At 36.3% G+C, this 21,663-nt stretch overlaps 1 protein-coding gene across 5 annotated transcripts; it reads right to left on the reverse strand.

Annotated features, from left to right (window-relative positions):
- Positions 1-500: 500 nt before the first annotated feature.
- LOC8289503 (protein CHROMATIN REMODELING 4) lies at positions 501-20,228 on the reverse strand. Of its 5 annotated transcripts, XM_015722053.3 has the most exons (12): positions 19,996-20,228; positions 18,620-18,627; positions 18,292-18,544; positions 17,686-17,787; positions 16,790-17,569; positions 15,025-15,129; positions 12,121-14,892; positions 8,679-8,836; positions 5,194-5,308; positions 4,132-4,214; positions 2,910-3,546; positions 501-2,740 (listed from the first exon to the last, which is right to left on the reverse strand). In XM_015722053.3, exons 3-12 carry the CDS (start codon positions 18,508-18,510, stop codon positions 695-697), a joined length of 7,017 nt encoding a protein of 2,338 aa, XP_015577539.2. In that variant the 5' UTR covers positions 18,511-18,544; positions 18,620-18,627; positions 19,996-20,228; the 3' UTR covers positions 501-694. The 5 variants fall into 5 exon arrangements, with proteins under 5 accessions (XP_015577539.2, XP_048228971.1, XP_015577540.2 ...); XM_048373014.1 differs by lacking the exon at positions 18,620-18,627 and having other exon boundaries at positions 18,292-18,579; XM_015722054.3 differs by lacking the exons at positions 18,620-18,627; positions 19,996-20,228 and adding an exon at positions 19,679-19,985.
- Between the last annotated feature and the right edge of the window lie 1,435 nt (positions 20,229-21,663).

Consider the following 21,663-nt stretch of genomic DNA (forward strand, 5'->3'; position numbering starts at 1 on the left):
CTTGTGAAATATTGAGAGACAGCCATGTGCATGTGAAGGTACCATGAAATATGTGAACAACTCATCTATTTATGGGAGACAAAATTCCCTGATTAATGGCTGACATGATCACATTTACAGATAATAACTACAAAACATGTAATAATCATTAAACTACTAACTAACTCATCCATGCGTCTGCAAAAAATTTGTTTTCTTTCTTTCTATTTTCTTTTAGGAAAGAAAAGTTGAAACAAAGAAGCTTTCATGAACACAATTTGTTTCTGGATTGCTCAACACATCAACAAGAGCTGAAAATGGAGAGAGAGAGAGAGAGAGAGAGAGAGTTACACTTACAATGTCCTGACATGGCTCCTTGTATCCGAAAGCTGAGTAACCTGTATTTATGTTTCACCTGAAGCAGTAGAAATCATAGTCAATATATAGGCAAGAACTTTTATTGCTTAGCCGCAAGACAGTAAAGGGCAGGACTAGTAAAATGAAAATGAAGACCAGCAAAATTAAGCAAGAGAACACTATGCATTTCATTTTCAATTACAATAACTTTACACAGGATGTCCTACATGATCCTTATATACGCTATCATCACTCATTGCGTCATGCCTACAAAAATTTGGGCGCTTAACTGAGAAGCCTGGAAATCCAATAGCCTGAAAGAATAATAATGTAACATATTTCATTGTCATACTATTAGCTATTGTTCATGCTCGCTCACAAGATGATCGGATACAGTTCCCTCAGACGATATCTCCTCTACATCGGGCTTTTCAGTCTGAGAATTATTTGTCCCACTCTTGCTAGAATCGCCGTCGTCAGGTTGGCCTGGTTTCTCTTCTGGAAGTATGATCTGTGTATCAGGAGGCAACCCTTGCATATCCTTGTCTTTCTCTTCAGCACCTTGTGCATCTGAAACCCCAACTTCGTCGACAGATTTTGGCAAGGGCAGCTTGCTCTCAAGGAAGCTTGAGCTAGTCATGCCCGAACTAGATGACAAGTGTGGGCCTGGAGCAACACATGCTGCCACCAATTGAAGCACCTCAGGAGAAGGGGACAATCCCATGCTTGTTTTCTTCGGTAATTTTGAATAAGACGATGTCAATGAGTTTATCATGTCCAAATTACGGAAGTGTTCATTGGGATCAGAGTCGTTCCGTGTATGACCTGAAGTTCCAGGAGGTAAAAGTTGAAGCGGTTGAAATGTTGGGGCTGGTGGGATAGAGGATGAAGCAATATTGCTGCCTAGAATGCTGCTTCTAAAATTCTGCATGCTGCCTGCAGTGTCTAGTGGGAACTGCCTGAACATGTGTGATCTCCGCTTCTTTTTCTTCCTCAGAATCCGTCTTGGATCCTTTGGTTGAGAAGGAGGTGGACCCGGAATAACAAAAGGAGGAATTGTAGGCTTATTTTCTCCATATAGTACACGCACTGATTGTGCAATTGCTGATACAGTGGGTGGCAGATCAGGTTCTGGTGGTTTAGCAGGAGAACTTACAGCTTCCCTAAGCCAATGAGGTAGCTTGTTCTTTGAAGAACTGCTTTCAACTACTTCTTTTCCCTTTGAATGGGAATTATTTAGCCTTTTATTTGGGTCTGGAAACAAAGCAGAACCACTGGATTCACCATTTCCAACATTATTCTGTGAATCACATGCTAAATTTAATGATCTATCCAGAAGACTGGGCAACTTCCCATACTTCGTGGCGTTATGTTCATCCTCTCTATGGTGTGAATCAAAGCTACTAAAGCTATTAAAACCCAAAGAGCCCAAGTTGCTTGATCCCAGAGAATTGAGTAGAAATGGCATTTCACTATTTGAAGTAGAGGGTCCAGCAGAAGAATCCCCAGTGAAATTTCTGCGAAATCTTTCAGGATTCCAAGTTGGCATAGACCCAAAATGCTCATTCTGAAAGCCAATTTGATCTGGCACCTCAAAATGTGGCAGACTCGGAGGCAGATCACCAAAGCCCAGTTTCATGTCTGTCAGATGGGCCTGATGAAACTTTGGTGGTGCAACAAGTCTACTACCATGCAAGGCCCGCGCCATCATTCCCTCAGGAATACTTGGAAACAAGGAGGGTTTGGAGGACTTCGATAACTTTATTGTCTTTGACCCTGGTAAGGGTGGTCCATCCAATATCTTCATTTGTTCCTCCTCCCATCTAGCTGCCAAATCATCTGAACTTTTGTACTTGGAGAATTTTAACCTGGGGTCTCTAAGCATGGCATCCCAATTACCCCTTCCGTGTCTACGAACACCAATCCAGAGGAAATCAAGCTCATCTTCAGACCAACCATCTGTTCTTGATTTTTTTCTGTACAAGTTGTTTGATCCAGACCCAGTCCTCATCATTATGTTTTCAAGCACCTTCCTGTGGTTTTCGGGAAATGACGTAAAGGTAGATGGCATCTGACCCAAACCCAGCATGGGAGAAATCTCCTTTTCTAGCTGATTATATCTCGGTGCATCTTGAGAGGGAAATTTTAGATTGGGTAACACCGGCATTGCTGAAATATCCCGCATAGAGTCATTTAAAGCTTCAAGTCTGCCACCAAGTGATAAGCTAGGTAATAAGTCATGCTGTGGAGTTGGCATGCTCTTAGCAGGAACTGAAAGTCTAGGCAACAATTTTTCATCAAAAGGTATTCTTGGTAGTGACATTTTTTCCTGGAAATCAGCAAAGCTAGAATTGGAACTCTCGAAATGATCAGAACTCTTCCCTCGTGGGACAGGCAGAGGACACTGCAGAAGGGAAAAGATTAGAATTAGGGTTCAAATTGCATGCATGAGTAAAATCCAAGTGAATAGAGGTTCACGAAATCCGAAATCAGATATTCAAATGGTACATGCGTGGTGTCTGTGTGCACAAGAGAGAGAGAGAGAGAGAGAGAGAGAGAGAAAGAGAGAGTACCTGATTAAATGGGAGCCAATCATCTGACAAACTACTTTTAAGATGCTGTTGTAAAAGTTCTGTGGATGCATTTTGTAATCTTGGTTTGAGAGGGGTAATATCCTGACGTCTTACATCAGTCTCAACCAAATTTCCAGAAGGAGGTAGACTAAAAGGAAACTCTGGTCCAAGTGCTAGCTTGCTTTGTCTATTAGCGGATCTTGAAGAGTTTCTGTGTGATGATTCTAACTGATTAGCATTGGGAGCACATAGTCCAAGAACTGGTAACAAATTGTAATTAATATGGCCAGCACCCTGATTTTGTTGATCTGGAATGATGTCGGAAGAAGGGTGGTCAATAGAATTAACAGAAAGATCCAAATGACTGCTTATTTTAAGCTTTGATACCCGACCCAGCCTCAAAGTTGAATCAGCCTTGCTCTTCGGTGTATCTAATGGATTATCCTCCACCTCATTTACTGAAGACTTCTCTCTGACTTGTTGAACTAACTCCATTGCTTGATCCTTGTCCCTCTCATTAGTGGATAGATTATGAAGCTGGAAAAATTCAGGTACAAGAAGTCCCTCATTTGGGCGGGATTCTTCAATTGCACTACGCTGAGCCAGGCGATCTTTTTGTCTAGCACGAAGCTTAGCACTGTTTAAGAAGAGGAAAAGGAAAAACAAAATACAAATAAATTACGCGATCCAAACAAATAAATTACACAATCCACAATGTCAGATAGCATAATACTCCCATATTTTCTTTCCGGTTCAATGTGTAGATATCACTCCCTATTATGATTTCCTTCAAATAAAGGCAAACGCTCTTTTGTTTTTTTCTTTTTCTTTTTTTAAACAATGCATATATTTCTATCTTTCTTTTGGTAGTTAACCACCTTTTTCTAGAAAAGATTCTAGAGATTCTAGCCTAATACATCAAAAATCTTTTCTGCCTTGCTTGATTAATGAGATCTTCAAACCAATGTAAGGTCTACCTTCAAAGTTAAGGCACCTAGACATGTTCAAAGTCAAAATCCCAAATTCCACAATTAAATATTTTGGTCTTTCTTCCAAATTATCCTTCCAATTTATTCCTGTGCAAAACCATTTTAAGCCACCACGTAAACTATCTGAGTTAATGCTGGAAGCAAATGATCTAACGATATCCAAAATTAGCATTTAATTTGAATCTTGACTTCTAGTGACCACTATAAAATAATTGAAATATAAATTGACTTACTACTTTGCTTTCAGAGCTCGTCCAGCTGGTGTATATTCGCGCTCTGGCTCTGTCTCTGGCTCCCGTTCTTCTTCACCACCACTCTGCTTTCATAAAATTAATAATTAAAACTGCTATTAATGAGAAAAACAAAAAATAAAGAACTTTCCATTTGAGAGACTTGTAGTCATTTGAAAGATGCGGATTTAACCTCTCTACAGAAGATTTTTAATGTACACAAGATATCATTGCAAGGATGCAGTTATAAGACTTTTAAGCTAGAAGTCATAAGCCAGAAGAAAGTGAGGATGACAACATTAGAAAGGTGAGATCGTCCCTCTCATTCTAGGACAACGGAGGGATCGTACAGTGGTGGGGATGGGGGTGAAGACTTGACCACGGGCTGGTTCTGGCCCCGAACTGACGTCCCACCCCCACCGAGAACATATAAGAAATAAAAATCCAAACCAGAACCATCAAGAACTGCCAGTACCAGTTGGTGAAGTCTCTGTTGGGGGGTGGGGGGTTATGCATAGGCACCACCACTCACATAACTCATGGAAAAATACATAAGAAACTTCATATGCCTACATTCAAATAAATTAACATTCCAGTTTACCATTGCCAAATTTTGTAGTTTGAGATTCATTCTCTTCCAGATTCTCATCATGTTCATTCTAGAAATGAATAAAAAAAAATCAATAAGAGTAGATTTTCTTCAGCACATTCTATAAAAAAAGGGAGTGTTTTGTGAGAGAACGAAAGCATGGATTTCGTGAACCCAAAATGTCCTTACAAATTAATTCTAGTTTTGTTTAAAAGAAATTATCAATTTGGCTACTAATCTCAAACTTTTACCAGGTTATCACAGACACGAATGAACACATTGCGCATATAAACACACAGGCACAGGCACAGGCACAAAAAAAAAAAAAAAAAAAAGAATTGAAATCGCAGAGCTTTGACATTGCAAGTGAAGCATTGCTGTTCAGTCATCATTACTATGATAATTCACCTGATAGGAAATAGTTAAGCAGTCTCATGAAAGTGATTAGTCCAAGAGAAGGAAACAATAAGACGTACCTCGCTTAATGTTTCACTCAGATGTGGCGCATAAGCTTCCCTGTAAGAAACAGTCTTCCTCTGGCGCTTCCCTCGACCAAGAGCTGCCTCCTCCTCATTTCGATATTTCTCCCATCTAAAAACCCAAACAAAAGTATAAGAAACTATAGAATAGACTAATGAACACGATTTTTGTCAATTATGCTCCATTACCATCAAAAAAACATTCATTCAAGTCATGTTTGGTTCAAACCAAATTGAGGGACGAGGGAAGAAAGACTTTTTAAATAATCCAATTCCACTTGGTACAAAACAGAAACAGTTACTTTCAAGCTCACTTGTGATTGTCAGGCTGACTAAGTATTGATATAATTTGAATGATTAAACAAGTCCTCGCTATCTAGAATAAGCATGGCCTCAAATGAGTAGGATGCATTCGAAATGCTTAGATTCTGCTTGTTTCTGCGGATGCCAGAAATTCTATGAAGTTTAGTTTCATATTCCTTAGGTAATCCCCTTGAAGTTCTTATATGATAAAATTCTTTAAGATCGTCTTATTAACTTCATTTCCAGCTCTTTACTTATAAGTGAACTGTGAGATTGATCATTTATTGTGCCTACTACAATCATGCATAAACTTTCTTGATTTGTAGAAATAATCATGCAAAATATCGAGAAGAAAAATCCTGGAGGAACAAAATTAGAATTATGATTCAGCAGTTTCACATTTGGGCATGGTCGAGTTTACATGTTTGAACTTGTGAATTTGGAATAAAGGATGATTTTCCAAAGTGGCATTTAAGACTCACGATTAGGTTTGAGGATTTTCTGAATCGGCAATTTATGGAAACTTGCTTCCAAAGAAAGAATAAATAACGGAAAAAAGATAGAAAGAAGATAAAGATAGGGAAAACCATGCCAAACTCTACAAGATTTTAAAGTTGTAAATGTTCAAAACTATTTAATTCCTTTGAAGGCAAGTATTATGACCTACTAAATAAAATTATAACTATAAAAATCAGCATCTTTTCCTAAAGTTGAATGAACAAGTCAGAGCATTCTCAAACGTATATGCTTCTAAAGTTGTATGAATATAGCCATTGGCGTGATAGAAGCAATTCAAACAATACGCACTACATAACTCAGTTCCTTTGAAAAAACACACTAATGTACATGGTTGACATAGCAAAAAGAAAAAGATGCTTTGATATCTAGATCTCCATAGCTTCAGATCCGGACTTCTATAGTAGAAAAAATAGAAATGAGAAATAACGAACTGGTCAAACATAACCAACTATTGCCACCAATTAACACATTATAGCAAGTCTTAAATTGCTATAAATGAAAACTGCACGTTCGTACAAAACGGAAAATACTAAAAGCATTGTGAAGTCCATGCAATATATGAGAGCAACAGTTTGGAAATACTTGATATAAGATCATATATACATTAAAACACACGTGCACGCAAAGATATAGTTTGACTTGTAGAAAAGCCTTGATTCATCAACCTTTTCTTACTTGAATTTTTCATCGGCATTAAGTAGAAATTAATCACTTTCAATTAATGGGATAACAAAACTGTTATAGACATTGCCAGTCAGCAAGAATTAATGCTCTTACTTTTAACTATCCTGGGAATTCAACAGTTCTATAAATGGTTATAGTTATCCACCCTTTCAAAGGTGTTCTTTTAACATAGGAGGCATGCATCCGATAGAAAAGCAGGTCTCATACCGCATGACATTGCAGAAAATGCAATCTTTTAGAAGAGTTAACATTATGCAGCCTGCCTTCCCCCTGAAATGCGAGGTGGTTGTTTCCATTGCCAGTGACATCAAGTCAAAGCAGGAGTAAGCTTTCAACTCCAATTTGTGGAAAACACTTTATATGAAACACATTAATTGTTATAGCTTTTTCTTCATCCAAAAGGCCCTTGGATAAAAAAGCTAAACTAGATCTTTTGAAGTTTCCGCATGCCATGACTTATTATATAGCATTTTCAAACTACAAAGAGGCACTGATGAACGGAGTGCCCAACGAGTAAAATGTAATAAGATATCATTGGCAATTTGAAACGATAAAATAAAGGGTCAAAACTTATAGCGGATTTGCTATTTGATCCACTACGTTCAATTTAGGATAAATTGCATCAATTACTTGTGCTTTTATCCACAAGGTCAAAATTAAATAAAAAAGTACACTGGTTATTTAACTTGAAAAGAATATTTTAAGGAATGCTTTACTTTTTTACCCCTTTCTCTCTTACCCCCCCCCCCCCCCTATCCTTCTCTCTCTCTCTTATCCTTTGATATAATTTTAACTTTGTCAAAGAACCATTCCACCTAAAAGCTTAAGTTGTTAGGTGAGGCTCTAAGAACGATTTTATATCATTAACACATTCCTGCATGCGAATGCCTATTAGGCTTAAACCAAAAGCTTAAGCTATTAGGTGAAGCTCTAAGAATAGTTTTATATATTTGACGCACCCTCGAAGCGAATGCCCATTGGGCTTGAAGCGTGAACAAACACAAATTTTCTTTACCTTGTGCTACAATATTTAGCTAATAATAAGGGGGTACCCAACGATCGAACTCTAGACCTTTCGATCATATAAAATTTGATAATATGTCAAAGAACCGTTCCTCCCAAAAGCTTAAGTTGTTAGGTGAGTTGCTAAAAATAATTTTATATATTTAACAAACTTAAAAATATTAATTTTGACCAATTGAAATAAACAACAACTAATTTGTTAAACTTGGATTTTGGCCAAATTTACCCAAATTAAAGGCCTTGGATCAGATCGCAAATTCACAATATGGTTTGGATTTTTAAAACATAAATTTAAAGCCACATAATATAATAAGACAAGAATACCATCAATTGTTTATATGGCTATTTGCAACATTTTGCATTCTATCCTTGTAGCCTGCAATGGTTCTCACATTCTGCAGCAACTCTATATCCCTCACATTGCGGGTTGTCAGGCTTTATTCAATTCCATATGTATCAATTTCATCAATGTCTTGATTGTTCTAATGATGATGCATCATCGTCATTCAATTCCCAATGCATTTATTGTTCAATCAATTGTTAAAATGTGCAATAATTTCGCAGGCAGTAACTTCAGATATACAAGCTGCCTTAAACTACTCTGAGTGTTATCTTATACACGATTTCCTTGCATTTAGGTGGGTGCCCAGATGGCTTACAATTATAATATCCTTAAAGACTTTTGGTCAAACTCAAAGAAAAAGTATATCTAATTGAACTAAAATCTTCCAATTCAAATGAGACTATTAATTTATTAAAAGGAAAAAGAATTTAGTAATTGTTTGCGTTTATCTATAAATTGGAAAAAAGGTACCTTTCTTCATATCAAATCAATTCTTTCTTCTACTATGGCAGAAACTAAAAAGTAATTTCTTATTTACAGCATATCATATAAGAAAATACAAGTACAAAAGAACTTTTAAGAAGTTAAACTAGAAGTAAAGGCTTCTCACCTTGAGCGCAAAAGCCTGTCCCATTCATTTTCTTCAGCAATTGTGACCACATTATCCTCTTTCCTATCAGAATTTTGTCCACAAATTTCATCAGCAACAACAGGAGGCGATTCAGCTCCCACTTGCTCTTCAGTTGTTTCATCGTTCCATTCCAGAGACTGCTTAAAAGAAAACTGGGTTATTTTTCAATTAATACCAACAAAAAACAGGATTCATTTTTTTGTATTTTTGTTAGATGAAGCACTGCACGACATGCTACCAGAAACTAATACATAACAAAATGAAGTAAATCCATACACCTACTAAAGATGCAAGGTGCATCAAGGAGCAAAGGGGCACTGAAGCCTAGGCGCAAGTGCGTGCCTTATCAAAGTGAGGTGCAATAAAAAAAATCATATAATAAAGCTAATAGACTCATAATAACATAACAAATGCATAAAATCATAAACTATACATAAATAGAGGTGTACAACAATCTGAGCAATTCAAGCTTGACTCGGATTCGGCTCATATTTGACTCGTTCGAGCTTGTTTGCAATATCTCAAACTCAAACCAATCTCAATCATTAATATAATTTCACCGAGCTGAACCTAAACGATGATATGTTCGGTTCAGCTCGGCTTGTTTTCACTCCTAGACATAAATGTTTTTAAGTCTAAAAATAAAATACATGCACAAACATAAAATTACTTAGCATATCCATAGTAAAAAACACAGAAAGAGACGTGTTCAAGAAACATAAAACCATAATATAGACTTTTAAAAAAGAAAAAGTCATATAATAAAGCTTATAGACTCATAACATACAAATGCATAACATCATAAACTAGACATAAGAGTTTTTGAGGTTAAAATAAAATACATGCACAAACAAAAACTTACTTAGCATATTTCTAAATTCATAATAAAAACTAAAAAAGAGATGTTTTCAAGAAACATAAAACCATAATATAGGCTTATAGTCCTGCTAAATAACTAAAGCATGTTTCATAAGAGGACTAATCATCATAATTAAGCTCAATATAGTCATCCTTTTCTTCTTTAATAAATTCCTCAACTTTCTCATGGTCATTTTCAATTTGTTCTTTATCATCTTCTTCAAAATCAATCTCTTCCTCATCTCTACGTACTACAGTAATATTATCCCTCTCTTGAGGAGATGCTTTTTGAACAATTATTCAATATTATTTTGATTTCTTGAAGTAACAAGGTTTAATATCATTAAGGCCCAACTAACCATAAAATGCGAGTTTTAATTACAAATGAAGAACAATTAGTTACAAAAGAAAAACAAAATTCAGGTCCAACTTCAATGAGCTGAGCCTCATCGACTCCTTTGAGGCGTGCACCTTAGTGAGTTGGTCGCCTATAAGGCTATGAGCCTCTCACGCCTTAAGCATGAGGTGTGCCTTTAACAACTAGGTCCATGCATCAATGTGAGAACCAAAATATGAAAAAAAAAAAGATAAATCTTAATATATCTACTCCAACTAAATTCAGCTTTAAACAAACTAAAGGTAGTTCTAATTAAAAGTAACAATTCTATCAAACATTCTTATGTAACAAAGCACCGATTCCTTTTTCTTAGTATCATGTGACTTAGATAGCAAGGAGCTCAAGAAAGAGAACATCTTTAAGGCATACAAGATTCAAGTTATGGCCTTGGCCTTCATTCCGACTAAGAAATGGAGTAGAAAAATGTTAAACATGAGACAAAAGTAGGACGGGTAAAATCAAGAAGCGAAACAGGACTTCTACATCTTTAAAATATTATTACATAAAAAGCATAAAAAATATAAAATATTTTCTTTTGAAAAAGACTGAGATTTATCGTAATAAACAATTTGGCAGTTACTGTTTCATAGTAGCAATTTTCTTCTTAATAACCATAAAATATACAACTTAAGGCATTATGAGGGATTACAATGTTTTATAATATAATAGTTCTCAAGGACCAACCGCAGCTAAACTTTTAAAAATTCAAGACTAAAGTATTATTCAATTTAAATGTTAAGCACGAGAATATAATGAAACTTAGTTCAAAAATTTCCTTATTTGCCTCATCATCTTCCAAATGCAAGTGTAAATATCCTCTAGTTTTGCTTGTACTCTTCCTTTAGTTGTTCTCAAGTGCTCATGTTGGAAGAAAAACTAAAGTCGATACTTCATTATTCAAAAGATTTTCACAAATGCGGGGGGAGTTTTTTAACATTTTCACTTCTTTTGGATAGTCTAGTGCGATAACAACTATGTGGAATGTCCATGGGACCATGGATGGGAAGTTATTATTTTACACAATTTCACATGTACATACTGACAAGTGTTTGAATTTTTTCCTTGAAGCCCCACAAACTCCCAGTAATACCTAATTTACCTCCTCATCAAGTAACCTCAAGAAACTAAGTTTTCCCACATAATTACTCTCCGTAGGGCCAATTCTATCTGCACTAACGGCCCAAATACTGCTTAGCCCATGCTTGTAGTGCAAGGCACACCAAGTGAGTCAGCCCCCCCAAGGGGCTGAAGCAACATGTCAGCGGCACTAACTTTCTTAACTAGTCAACACCAATTATGGCACAAGATGCAAGAAAGCTATGACTCGTAAGTCTCCACCTTGTCCAACTACCTCACCAGCAAAGGACACCGACACTAGACTCATGACTTCTTGCCATTCCAAAATTGTCAGAATACGACATGTCGATTTCCAACATTAATGTGCCTCAAATTCCCCTCCCTCACAGTAATTACATGAGCTTTCTTTACTCTTCGTTTCTCCAACTCCCTTATGCTTGGCTCTATCTTTTAAAATCATTAAACTCTCATATCTCAAAGAATATGATGGACTCTCCTAAAAAAGGCATCGTCATCAAGCGAGTTACCCAATTTAAGAGATGTCTAGTCTATTATGCATTTAATGTGGTATAAGTCTTTCTCGTCTTAACGAAGTGACAACTCTTTTTTCTAATCTAAAGAAGTGATAATATTTAGACAATGATTGAAATACTATAAGGTAAATTTTTCCTCTTTGATTTTATTTGTATTTGGATTTTGTTGCTACTTGTTATGATAATATTAATATTTTTTTTGCTATAAATATTAAATTTTATTTTAAAACTTTTCGGCCCAACATTTGTTCCTTTTATGCTGACCTCTCTTAAGCACGTCTGCCGCTTATTCCTCGCAGTTAGTTAAGTTTCAAAACCTATTTAATCCTTAATATCCTGTGCCTAAAGCTCGACTCTTCACAAAACTTCCTACCTTTTCTAGCTTTCACATCAGCTAAAAGATAGCCATATCTCACAAGTTGTCTTACATCATTGTCTTGCATGCTTTACCTTTTTATCCCCGATATATAACAGCAAAGTATAGTTACTTTCCTATGCTGCTTTTATAATTTATAAAGACAAGCATGCACACAGTAACATGAGTATAATTCATCACCTTTACAGAGCCAAGCATGTCATTTTCAAAATCCACTTCAGCAACATCAGCAGTCCCAGCCTGAAGGTTTGAACGGTCAAGCAATTTCGCAATTGCATTTTCGTCCCAGACAATGGTGTTGCCGCCATCTGTACATTTATCCTTGTAAACATCCCCAAGGCCACCGCCCCTTTTCCTCTGTTTTTGCTCTATATCAATTACTGCCTCATCTTTGCTGCTATTATTTTCACCAGCATCTTTTCCATTGGTTCTAGAAGGATCACTAAAAAGTTCCTCTGTTCCCCATCGGAGAATATCTTCCACTTCTTTCTGAGATCCAGACTTATTTACAAATAGCTGGTCAAGCATCAGTTTCTTTTTAGCAAGCTGCAAGATGCGCTCTTCAACACTCGCACGAACAACAAGCCTGTACACCAACAGTCTATTTGACTGTCCAATTCGATGTGCTCGATTCATTGCTTGTATATCAGCATGTGGATTGAAATCAGAATCATAAATAACAACAGTGTCAGCTGTTGCCAGGTTGATTCCAAGGCCACAAGAGCGTGTTGATAACAAGAACACAAATCTGCTTTTATCCTGGTTGAAACGGGAAATCGATGCCTGACGATCAGATACTGATACAGATCCATCCACTCTCTCATATGTTTTAGGCCCAAACTCTATAGTCAAATAATCCTCAAGAACATCCAGAAGCTTGGTCATCTGAGAGAAAATAAGGACTCTATGGCCTTCCTTATATAAAGCTTTTAGCATGGAATGCAGAACAGTGAGCTTCGCTGATGCTTTTATTCTCATTTCATGGAGGAATTCTACTGACCCAGAATCAGGCTCTGTACCTGGTATAAGATATGGATGATTGCAAATCTTTCTCAACTGCATTACAATATTCAGCATGGATTGCTGTGGGACCCCTTTTCCGATATTCCGTAATATCTGATAGTTCTTTGTTAGCATTGCACGGTAGTATTCAGCCTGGATAGAAGTCAACTCAACAGGAACCATTCGTTCTGTCTTAGGAGGAATATTTTGCATTGCGTCCTTTTTAAGCCGTCGAAGCATATGAGGAGCAACAAGTTTTTTCAATTCCTCCACTTTTTCCGCAGTTGTAAGGTCATTAAATTTCTCCTCAAATGAAGATAGAGAAGGGAATGAGGCTGGCTGCAGGAAATTAAGCAAATTATACATCTCACCAATGTTATTTTGAAGAGGGGTACCAGTCAAGAGAACACGGTGTTGGAAAGAGAATGTATTAAGCAAGCTGAACAGCTTACTTCCTGAGTTCTTTAAACGATGGCCCTCATCAACCACAAGAACTTCCCAAGGAACCCCACGCAAGTGGGAGGAGTCAGCAAGAACCATTTCATAAGTAGTTAAAAGAACATTAAATTTATATGAAGCAGTTTTCTGATTTGTCTTCTTTGGATCACTAGCATGCCACTCATATTGACGAATTATGGCTCTTGCTTTTGCACACCCATGATATTCCACAACATTTAGGTTAGGAGCCCATAATGCAAACTCAGCAAGCCAGTTAGGCATTGTGGAAAGTGGAACTAAGACCAAGCAAGGCAAAGAAGCTCTGAACTCAAAATATAGTGATGAAAGAAACGCGCAAGCAGATACCGTTTTCCCAAGCCCCATTTCATCAGCAAGAATCACATTTTTTGATTTGTGCCAGCATCTACGCAACCAATTCAATGCCTCAAGCTGATGGGGAAACAAGCTACCTCCTTTCAGTTCCTTTGGTTGCTCTGTTAGAGTACCAATCTCATTTTGCTGACCGTCACCCCTCCCCTTTATGATTGGAGTTTCCCCTCTAGAATCTTTTTCCAATGTCTGCTGTTCTAATTGATCAAAAAGATCAACCAGATGTGAAGATTTTAACATAAGAGGTTCATCCAGCCTTTCCCAAGTGCATTCATCATAAGGAAGACCAGTCCATTTCACAAAAGCTTCCCGTGTACCATCCCTAGAAGCACGGACAGCAATTACACGCTGAGGCTGCTTCCACTTGTCCTCGCATATATTTATAACAGCTGTTCCATACTTTGCCTTGTAATTATCTAGTTTTCTCTTTGCAAGAACTTTCAGCTGAGATTCTGAAATCCAACTATTATGTATATGAGACTTCCCTACCCATTTAACTAGGAATTCATATGTTAAATCGCTATTAGCACATGCAGATCCTATCATAGTGGGTTCCTGAACTTTATTTTGAACACAACTAATTTTAATTTCCATATCTGCTTCTTTACTGACTCTGGTTTCAGGAGACAAGTGCAGCTCACTAACTTTGGATAGCTCACCGATATCCTGGCTTTTCAAACAAATATCAAATTTCTCCTCGGTCAGCACCTTTTCAGGTTGCTTTATAGAATCTTCAATAGTAACTTGGAATTCATCTCCACCTTTACCATTTATGCCTTCAAAACCAGAATCCCTGTCTTCTTCCCCCACCAAATCCCTGGCATTCCCTCCTGTACAATCTTTACTAGCAGATCTTTTATATACATGTATTTTGTCCTCACTGATTTCATTCTTAAGGCTTTCTCCCTTGTCAAAAATTTGAGTGCTGCCAGGACCACCCTCAACAAGATTTTCAGTAAGTGCTATACCTGAGTCAATATCATAACTAGTATTTTCCTCTCTAATTTGGGTTTCTGGAATAAGCAATTCATCAGGAGGCAGAACATCTGTGGCAATCAAAGATAAATTACTTGAAGAACCTGCATTATCACCTTGAATTCGACATCCCAAGACCCGATCGACCTGTGATGTAAAGACAAATGCCAAGAAAAATTTGTCAAAAATCCATGCAAATAAAGAAGAGGATTTCCTTCTTCAATAAAAAAGAAACTGATAGTAGAACTTCTAGAATTATCCCCCAACAAGTCGATTCACCTGTTGTAGTTCTAGGACAAGATCTTCACGCATTCGTGTTTCATCCATATGACCCCCAGCTTTACCTGACTCACTTGACGGAGGAACAAGTTCCTCAGGAAGCTTCTGATAAGATTAAATTCATCAAATTGTAAACATCAATTTATCATAAAAGCAGAGACTTTCAATCCCCACTAAAAAGCCACGTAAAATGATGGTAGTGAAGGAATATGAAAACAAGAACTATACTAGCATTAAAAGAATAATAAAAAAAAAACATAATATGAAGAATGTAAGTCTGCCCAAGATTTATGCCAATAGGAACACTGTCAATAATAAAATGCAGTACCAACTCATAGATCACGCCCAAATTAAGAAAGGAGCTAAACATTGGCTCTTGAATTGAGATTCAAATTAAGAACCAAGGTCCTCAATTTTTGAACCAAGAGACAACTCAACTCAACCAAGCCTCAATCCCAAGTTAATTAGGTCGGTTATATGTACTCTCTTTAACAAGTTTGGGCTACTTCAGAAAGATGCAGAGCCACCAGATCATCCTAACCCACTTTTCTCCATGTTAGTTTAGGTCCGCCACTTCCTTTCTTGACTCCATCTACCTTAATACAGTTGACCTTTCTAATCGGGGAATCAATAGGTCTATGGCTTTCACTTCGGGAAACCAATCCATTGTGTTGTCTTTCAGGACAATGACCTTTCCTAGAATGAAGATTGGGCAGCGCCCTTTGTACTCTATACCATTTCTTTTACTTGTCATTTTTTCTCCTGGAACTAACACATCATGGATCGAGCTCTAGATCAGCATAGATGGACAACTTGGGTAGGGTAGAAGAGAACCAGGCAGCACCGTTTGCTGTGGCTGCAGCCTGCTACTATGGAAGTGGGAATCCTCCTCAAGGGAGGTCTCAATGGCGAACCATTTGAGAAAGGATTCCGCACATTGACAAACCAAATAAAAAACATTATCATATGACATGTACAGACAAATATGCAGCAATCACATGACCGAATTCGGAAGGCACTTGCATTTAAAGCAAGATTTGTGGGTCCAAGGATGCTAGATATCATAGGTCACAACAGATAGTCAGTATTCAGAAAATGGTTCAAGAAGAAACCAGAGGGAGAGGAAGGAAATTGGCTGCAATAGGGGAAAAGACCATTCAGCTTCAGTAAGTCACAAACAGCTCAAGCATCAAGAGATATAGCCAAAACTTGGGATGGCAATAGGAAAAATAGATTCATGTATCAATCATTTACAGTGTTTTAGGTTCATGTCTTTGTCTTAATCTAAATTGAAATTCAGTTCAATTTGCTTGGGATAATGTGTGGAGCTCACAATAGAATTGAAAAGACATGTTCTACATTCAAGTTCTGAATCCATTGGCTTTGATCTACTTATGCAACAAGGAAAAGAACTAGATAATTTTTTAATAATTCAGGTTCAATTCATGTCTACTTCTAATTCAACCTACAGATGTGGGAAATCAAAATGGTGTGAATTAAATCAAGAATCATATTTAGTTCTGACACGAAACTGAAGTAATAAATAAGGAAGTAAATGCATGAGCTAAGAGCAAATTAATTGAATTACAACATAGAAAACACTTGAAATGCTAAGATACTAAAGACAACATCATATTACTGGTGTTTTTATTATTGATCAAGGAGTTTTATGCTTTGAGGAGAGATTTCCAAGGAACCACTTGAAAGAGGAAATGATCCACAAAAACTAATGGAAATCAGAAATAACTGGAGGAAAAAAGAGTACCTCGTTCTTTCCCTGAACCTCTATATTCTTCACTTCAACAACATTCTTTGAAAAAGATGCAGAAACCCCATGATTAACAGTTTTCTGTTTTTGTTGCAGTTTATTACTTGCAGAAATTGTAATATTGGCTTTCGACCTACGTTTCTTAGACGTCAGTTTTCCCTTGTCAGTCCTTTGCTTCTTTACACTATCTTCATTGTTGCCTTCATGTTTTCTTTTTCTATCTTTCTCACTGACAGCACCGATTGCAAGAACAATTTTTTTCCTTGGAGACCCATTGTTACAAGATGAGTCATGCTTCCCATCAGATGTTTCATCATTTGGCTCTGATTTTGTAAGTTTAGAATATGTCAAAGTTTCCTCAGTGAGAGAAATGGATTTCTTTTCTGGCGAGTCAGGAGGTGGAGATGCAACAGGTTTCTTTAAATCATCATCATGTACACACGATGAGGTGGCCTCTATAGAACCACCAAGGAACTGATGATTTGGCTTGATGTTACTGGATACATCCAAGGAAGAAGCTGTTTCCTTTTCATCAGATTTAACTCCTAAAGTTAACACAGATTTCCCTTTGCTCGAGGACCTTCGTTTGGAGAGAATGGAGCTTCCAAAAAGCCGGGATACTTTTTCAGTGTCACAAGACCTAACCCCAGTCTTAGGATTTGTTGAAATAATTTTTGTTCTTGCCCGCTTTGAAATAGAATCTAGTTGGGTAATGGACTTAAGTGGATCACTTTTTTGATAGCATTTTGGGCATTGCCACTTTCCCATTGGAATGCGCTTCAAAATATAAATAATTAAAAACTTAAGACGTGAAGATAACAGTCATAAAGTATAAAAAATCTTGCAAGATTTTGCTTACAAGTCAACAGCTGCAACAATTTAGAAAAACATACCTTAAGAGGCGGATCAAGGCACTGAAGATGGTAGACCCGGGGACAGCTATCACAACACAACAAATTTCCACCAAGGTCGCAGATCACACATTCATAATAATACTGGAAAAGGGTAGATTTAAAGTCAAGATTGAAGGGGAAGTAGAAAGTATGAAAAAACAAGGAAAAGTTTCAATGCTCAAATCTCACTTAATTGAGAATAAAATATTAATGAAACAACCATTGACTTGCTAAACTAACAAGGCTTAAGCACTTCAGTAGATATAAACATCTGTAACAAAGAGGAGAAAAGGAAAAGAAGATAAAGATAAAGAAAGGGGAACACTATGAGCGAGAAAATTACATAATCTCATATCTGGCAGATAGAAGCTCTACCACATGAGAAACATGCATTCAGTTAAAAGTCGTAATGGCTAACCCTGGAAACAAATCAACCAATTCCATGCTCGTCCTTTTAACCTTATTTAAAAACACTGCTACCCTTTAAAATGATCAATGTGGGGATGCATCAAATTTACCGCTACCAATTTTTCAACAAGGACTTTCAGAAATATACAATGCAAAGATCACGTAACAGAACATTTAAGAGGATATATAATAACTCACCCCATCATTTCCTTTTTTCTTGGACGAAGATAGATCAGAGCCCAATTCACATTTTGACCTGCGTTTAGCAGCAGAAGCATTCCTAGGAGATTCTAGGGGTGCTAGTTTCTCTTCTTTACCATTGGCAAGAACCCGACCATATAGAATCTTTTTTCGTTTGCGCTTCAAGACCCAGTTTCTATTTATCATTTTACTAGTTGTTGAACCGTTATCCTTCATCTCTTAATACTCTGTGTCGCACTTACAAATAAAACTGACACAAGCATGCTACGCATTAGAGAAGAAGATCTGAGAAGAATCCAAGAAAGCAATCTAAGCAAATGCAAACCTCAAATCCTGTTCAACATTTTTAAAAAAGATAATAAGCAAAAGCAGTATTAAATCAATTGTCACAGAAAAGAAAGACTTGGCGAATGAGTTATTTAAAACAAAATTAGTGCAACATATTATTTGCCAAGTAACAAACTTGAAAATTGTCAGAACAGCTAATCAGATCAATTGTCACAGAAAAGATATCCACATTCCAAAAGAAGGCCTTATATTCCTCAAAGCAATCAGTGTATCAGGATAAACGATGATATGAAGATACAACCATAGCTAAGACAATCAGACCACAGAACTGAAATCCAAAAAGGCATCTCAAAGTAAGGCTATAGCCTGCATTTTAGCAGCCAAAGTGTGTGACCCAAAACAACTACAGCATGACAAAAGGAACAATTCAGTCTCCCATACTTGACAATAACTTCATTTGACAACATATAGGCAACCAGCCAAGACTTTTGACTTCAAATTTGTCAGCCACTAATTGTAAGAAGACCTAATGGCACAATGCAAGAGGTTTATATGGCACATTTCTACCAGAACATCACTACTAAATCATGCAACCACTAAATCATCACTACTAAAAAAACGGCACAAAAAAAATCCAATCAAACCAGAATTTGAAAACCAAATAATATACCAGAACATCACTACTAAATCATGCAACCACAAGCCCTAGTTCCCTATGCAATTATCAATTGAACCATGTAAACTAAACTATGAAAACCATCAAATAGCAAGCAAGCAAGCACATTTTTTAATTTCTTCACAGTAACGGCCAAAATTGAAAATGCAGACCAGATGAAGCAAGCACATTTACTTGAAACAAAGAAAACCCTCCCCACTCTTCATTGCATTAACTATTGCAATGACACCACATGGTTTAGAAAAACCCAATTACCAAATTACGAAGCATGAATGAATGAATCAATAAACTAAATGCAATAACTAACACATCAAGCAATACAATCACACTGCAAATAGCAGGAATTAGCTCAGACCCACAAAAGAAAAAGTCAAGAAATAAAGAAAAATAAACACTACCCAGATAGGATAAGAAGCTCACCAATCCTATAATCGAGATCAAAATCACAGGAAAGTGAAATTGGTGTAACAACAATCTAAAATAATGAAGAGATTAAACGAGAAAGACGAGTGGGAGGCATGAGAAATTAGGGCATGGAAGGGAGAAAAGAGAAGAAAAGAAGAGACACCACCACGCACACGCCAACAAATGATAAAATTAGATTAAATATAGACAGAGAAAGAGAAAGAGAAAGGGACTACTTATATAAGAGACACAATCAATAGTTTCTTTTTTTTCCTAGAGAGAGAAAGTATAATTAATGTTTTAGAGAGAGAAAGAGAGAAAAGAAGGCATACGATACGGATTCGCCGGGGTCATAGGACCGGGGGGTGGCTTTTACATTTCTTCTTCTGACATGGCAGGCATCGCATGAGAGAGACTCTCTCTCTCTCAACTCCAAAAAGCACCTAACCACTTATATCTCGCCACGTGGACCCAACAGAGCTCATGCTATTGCTAAATTTTCTTTTTCCTTTTTATTCTCTTACCCCTCATTTCTCCCCTCTCCTCCTCCTCCTCCTCATCCTCCTTCTTCTTCATTGCGAAGAGGAAAGACAGACACAGATGTCATTCGCTTCTTTTGTTTTATAACAATGGCGGTTTTGATTTTTGTTTTTTTATGGAACTGGACATTATGTTTATCTTGATTAAGATCGAAGACCAAATGATCCCTTAAGGATATAATTTAGTGGGTTTAGTAACTCTAAAAGATAAATGAATAATAAATATCTACATGGGTTTTTATGATAAAATTTAATAAAGAGTTCGAAAGAAAAATATATAATTAAAAATATCTACTCGCTCGCATTTAATTAGTTATTTAATATTAAGTATATAACATTTTTAAAATTTTCAAATCGAATGGAAAATTTCTAAAATTGAAAATCACATTTTAATATTTAATCTTTTTCTATATGAAATCACAACACGTGTAGTTTCGATTTATCGTGAATTATATCGAATTGGATTGTATGAAAGAATTGAAATAATATTAAATTTAATATTTATATTTTATTCTATATAACATATATTAAAATTATATGTTTTTGATTCTTTTATATATTTATTTTAAATTTATATACTTATAAATTCTTTTGAAAAGAAAATCATTCGTGTTAATTAAAACATGGGATTAAATATATGCCATTTTCTTCCATTACAAAAAAAAGCACAAAAAATTCATTTGTACCTTCTTCTTATAATAATAAGAATGTAATAATAAAATATTGATTGGCAAATCAAAAAAGTGTCTTAAAAACTTAACGACATATGAAATAGTCAAGTTTGTTTTGACTCAATTAGTAACTAATCATACTCATGTAAATTCATTATTTCACATGAATATGTAAGTTTTATTTATAAATTTAATTAGAATTTGAGTCTCAAAACCTAGTAAAAATAATACTTTTACCGATGATATAGGTTTAATTGCAAAAAAGAAAATAAAAATAATCTTTTACGCTCTTTGCGATTAGTTATATTTTCTTTATTTTAACAATATCATACACTATTTTTTTCTCTTTTAATTATTTTTTTTTTTTGAAATTTAATACATCTACACCAAAAAGTCGGGAAAAATTGCTCCTGAATTATTGGAGCTTATCCACATAGAAGTCAAGTTCACTCCAGGTAAAAGAAGCACCAGATTAATTAATTTAATTGTTTCTCTGATGAGCAATGATTACATGGCCTTGTTTTACTAGTGATGAGCAATCTGATGATAGCCTTTTTAGCTGCTTTTACCATATAATTTTAATGATTGTGCTTTCGCTCTTTTTCTTTTTTGAACAATTACAATTCGAGGAGAAGGGAGAGGTCGGTCTCGAACTCAATACCCTCACGAACAATTACAATTTGAGGAGAAGGGAGAAGCGGTCTCGAGCTCGATACCCTCACGAACAATTACAATTTGAGGAGGGAGAGGTCCGTCTCAAACTTGAGACTCTAGCGGGGCATGACAAGGC

The sequence above is a fragment of the Ricinus communis genome, chromosome 4 (genome assembly GCF_019578655.1).
Source record: "Ricinus communis isolate WT05 ecotype wild-type chromosome 4, ASM1957865v1, whole genome shotgun sequence".
NCBI classification, from domain to species: domain Eukaryota; kingdom Viridiplantae; phylum Streptophyta; class Magnoliopsida; order Malpighiales; family Euphorbiaceae; genus Ricinus; species Ricinus communis.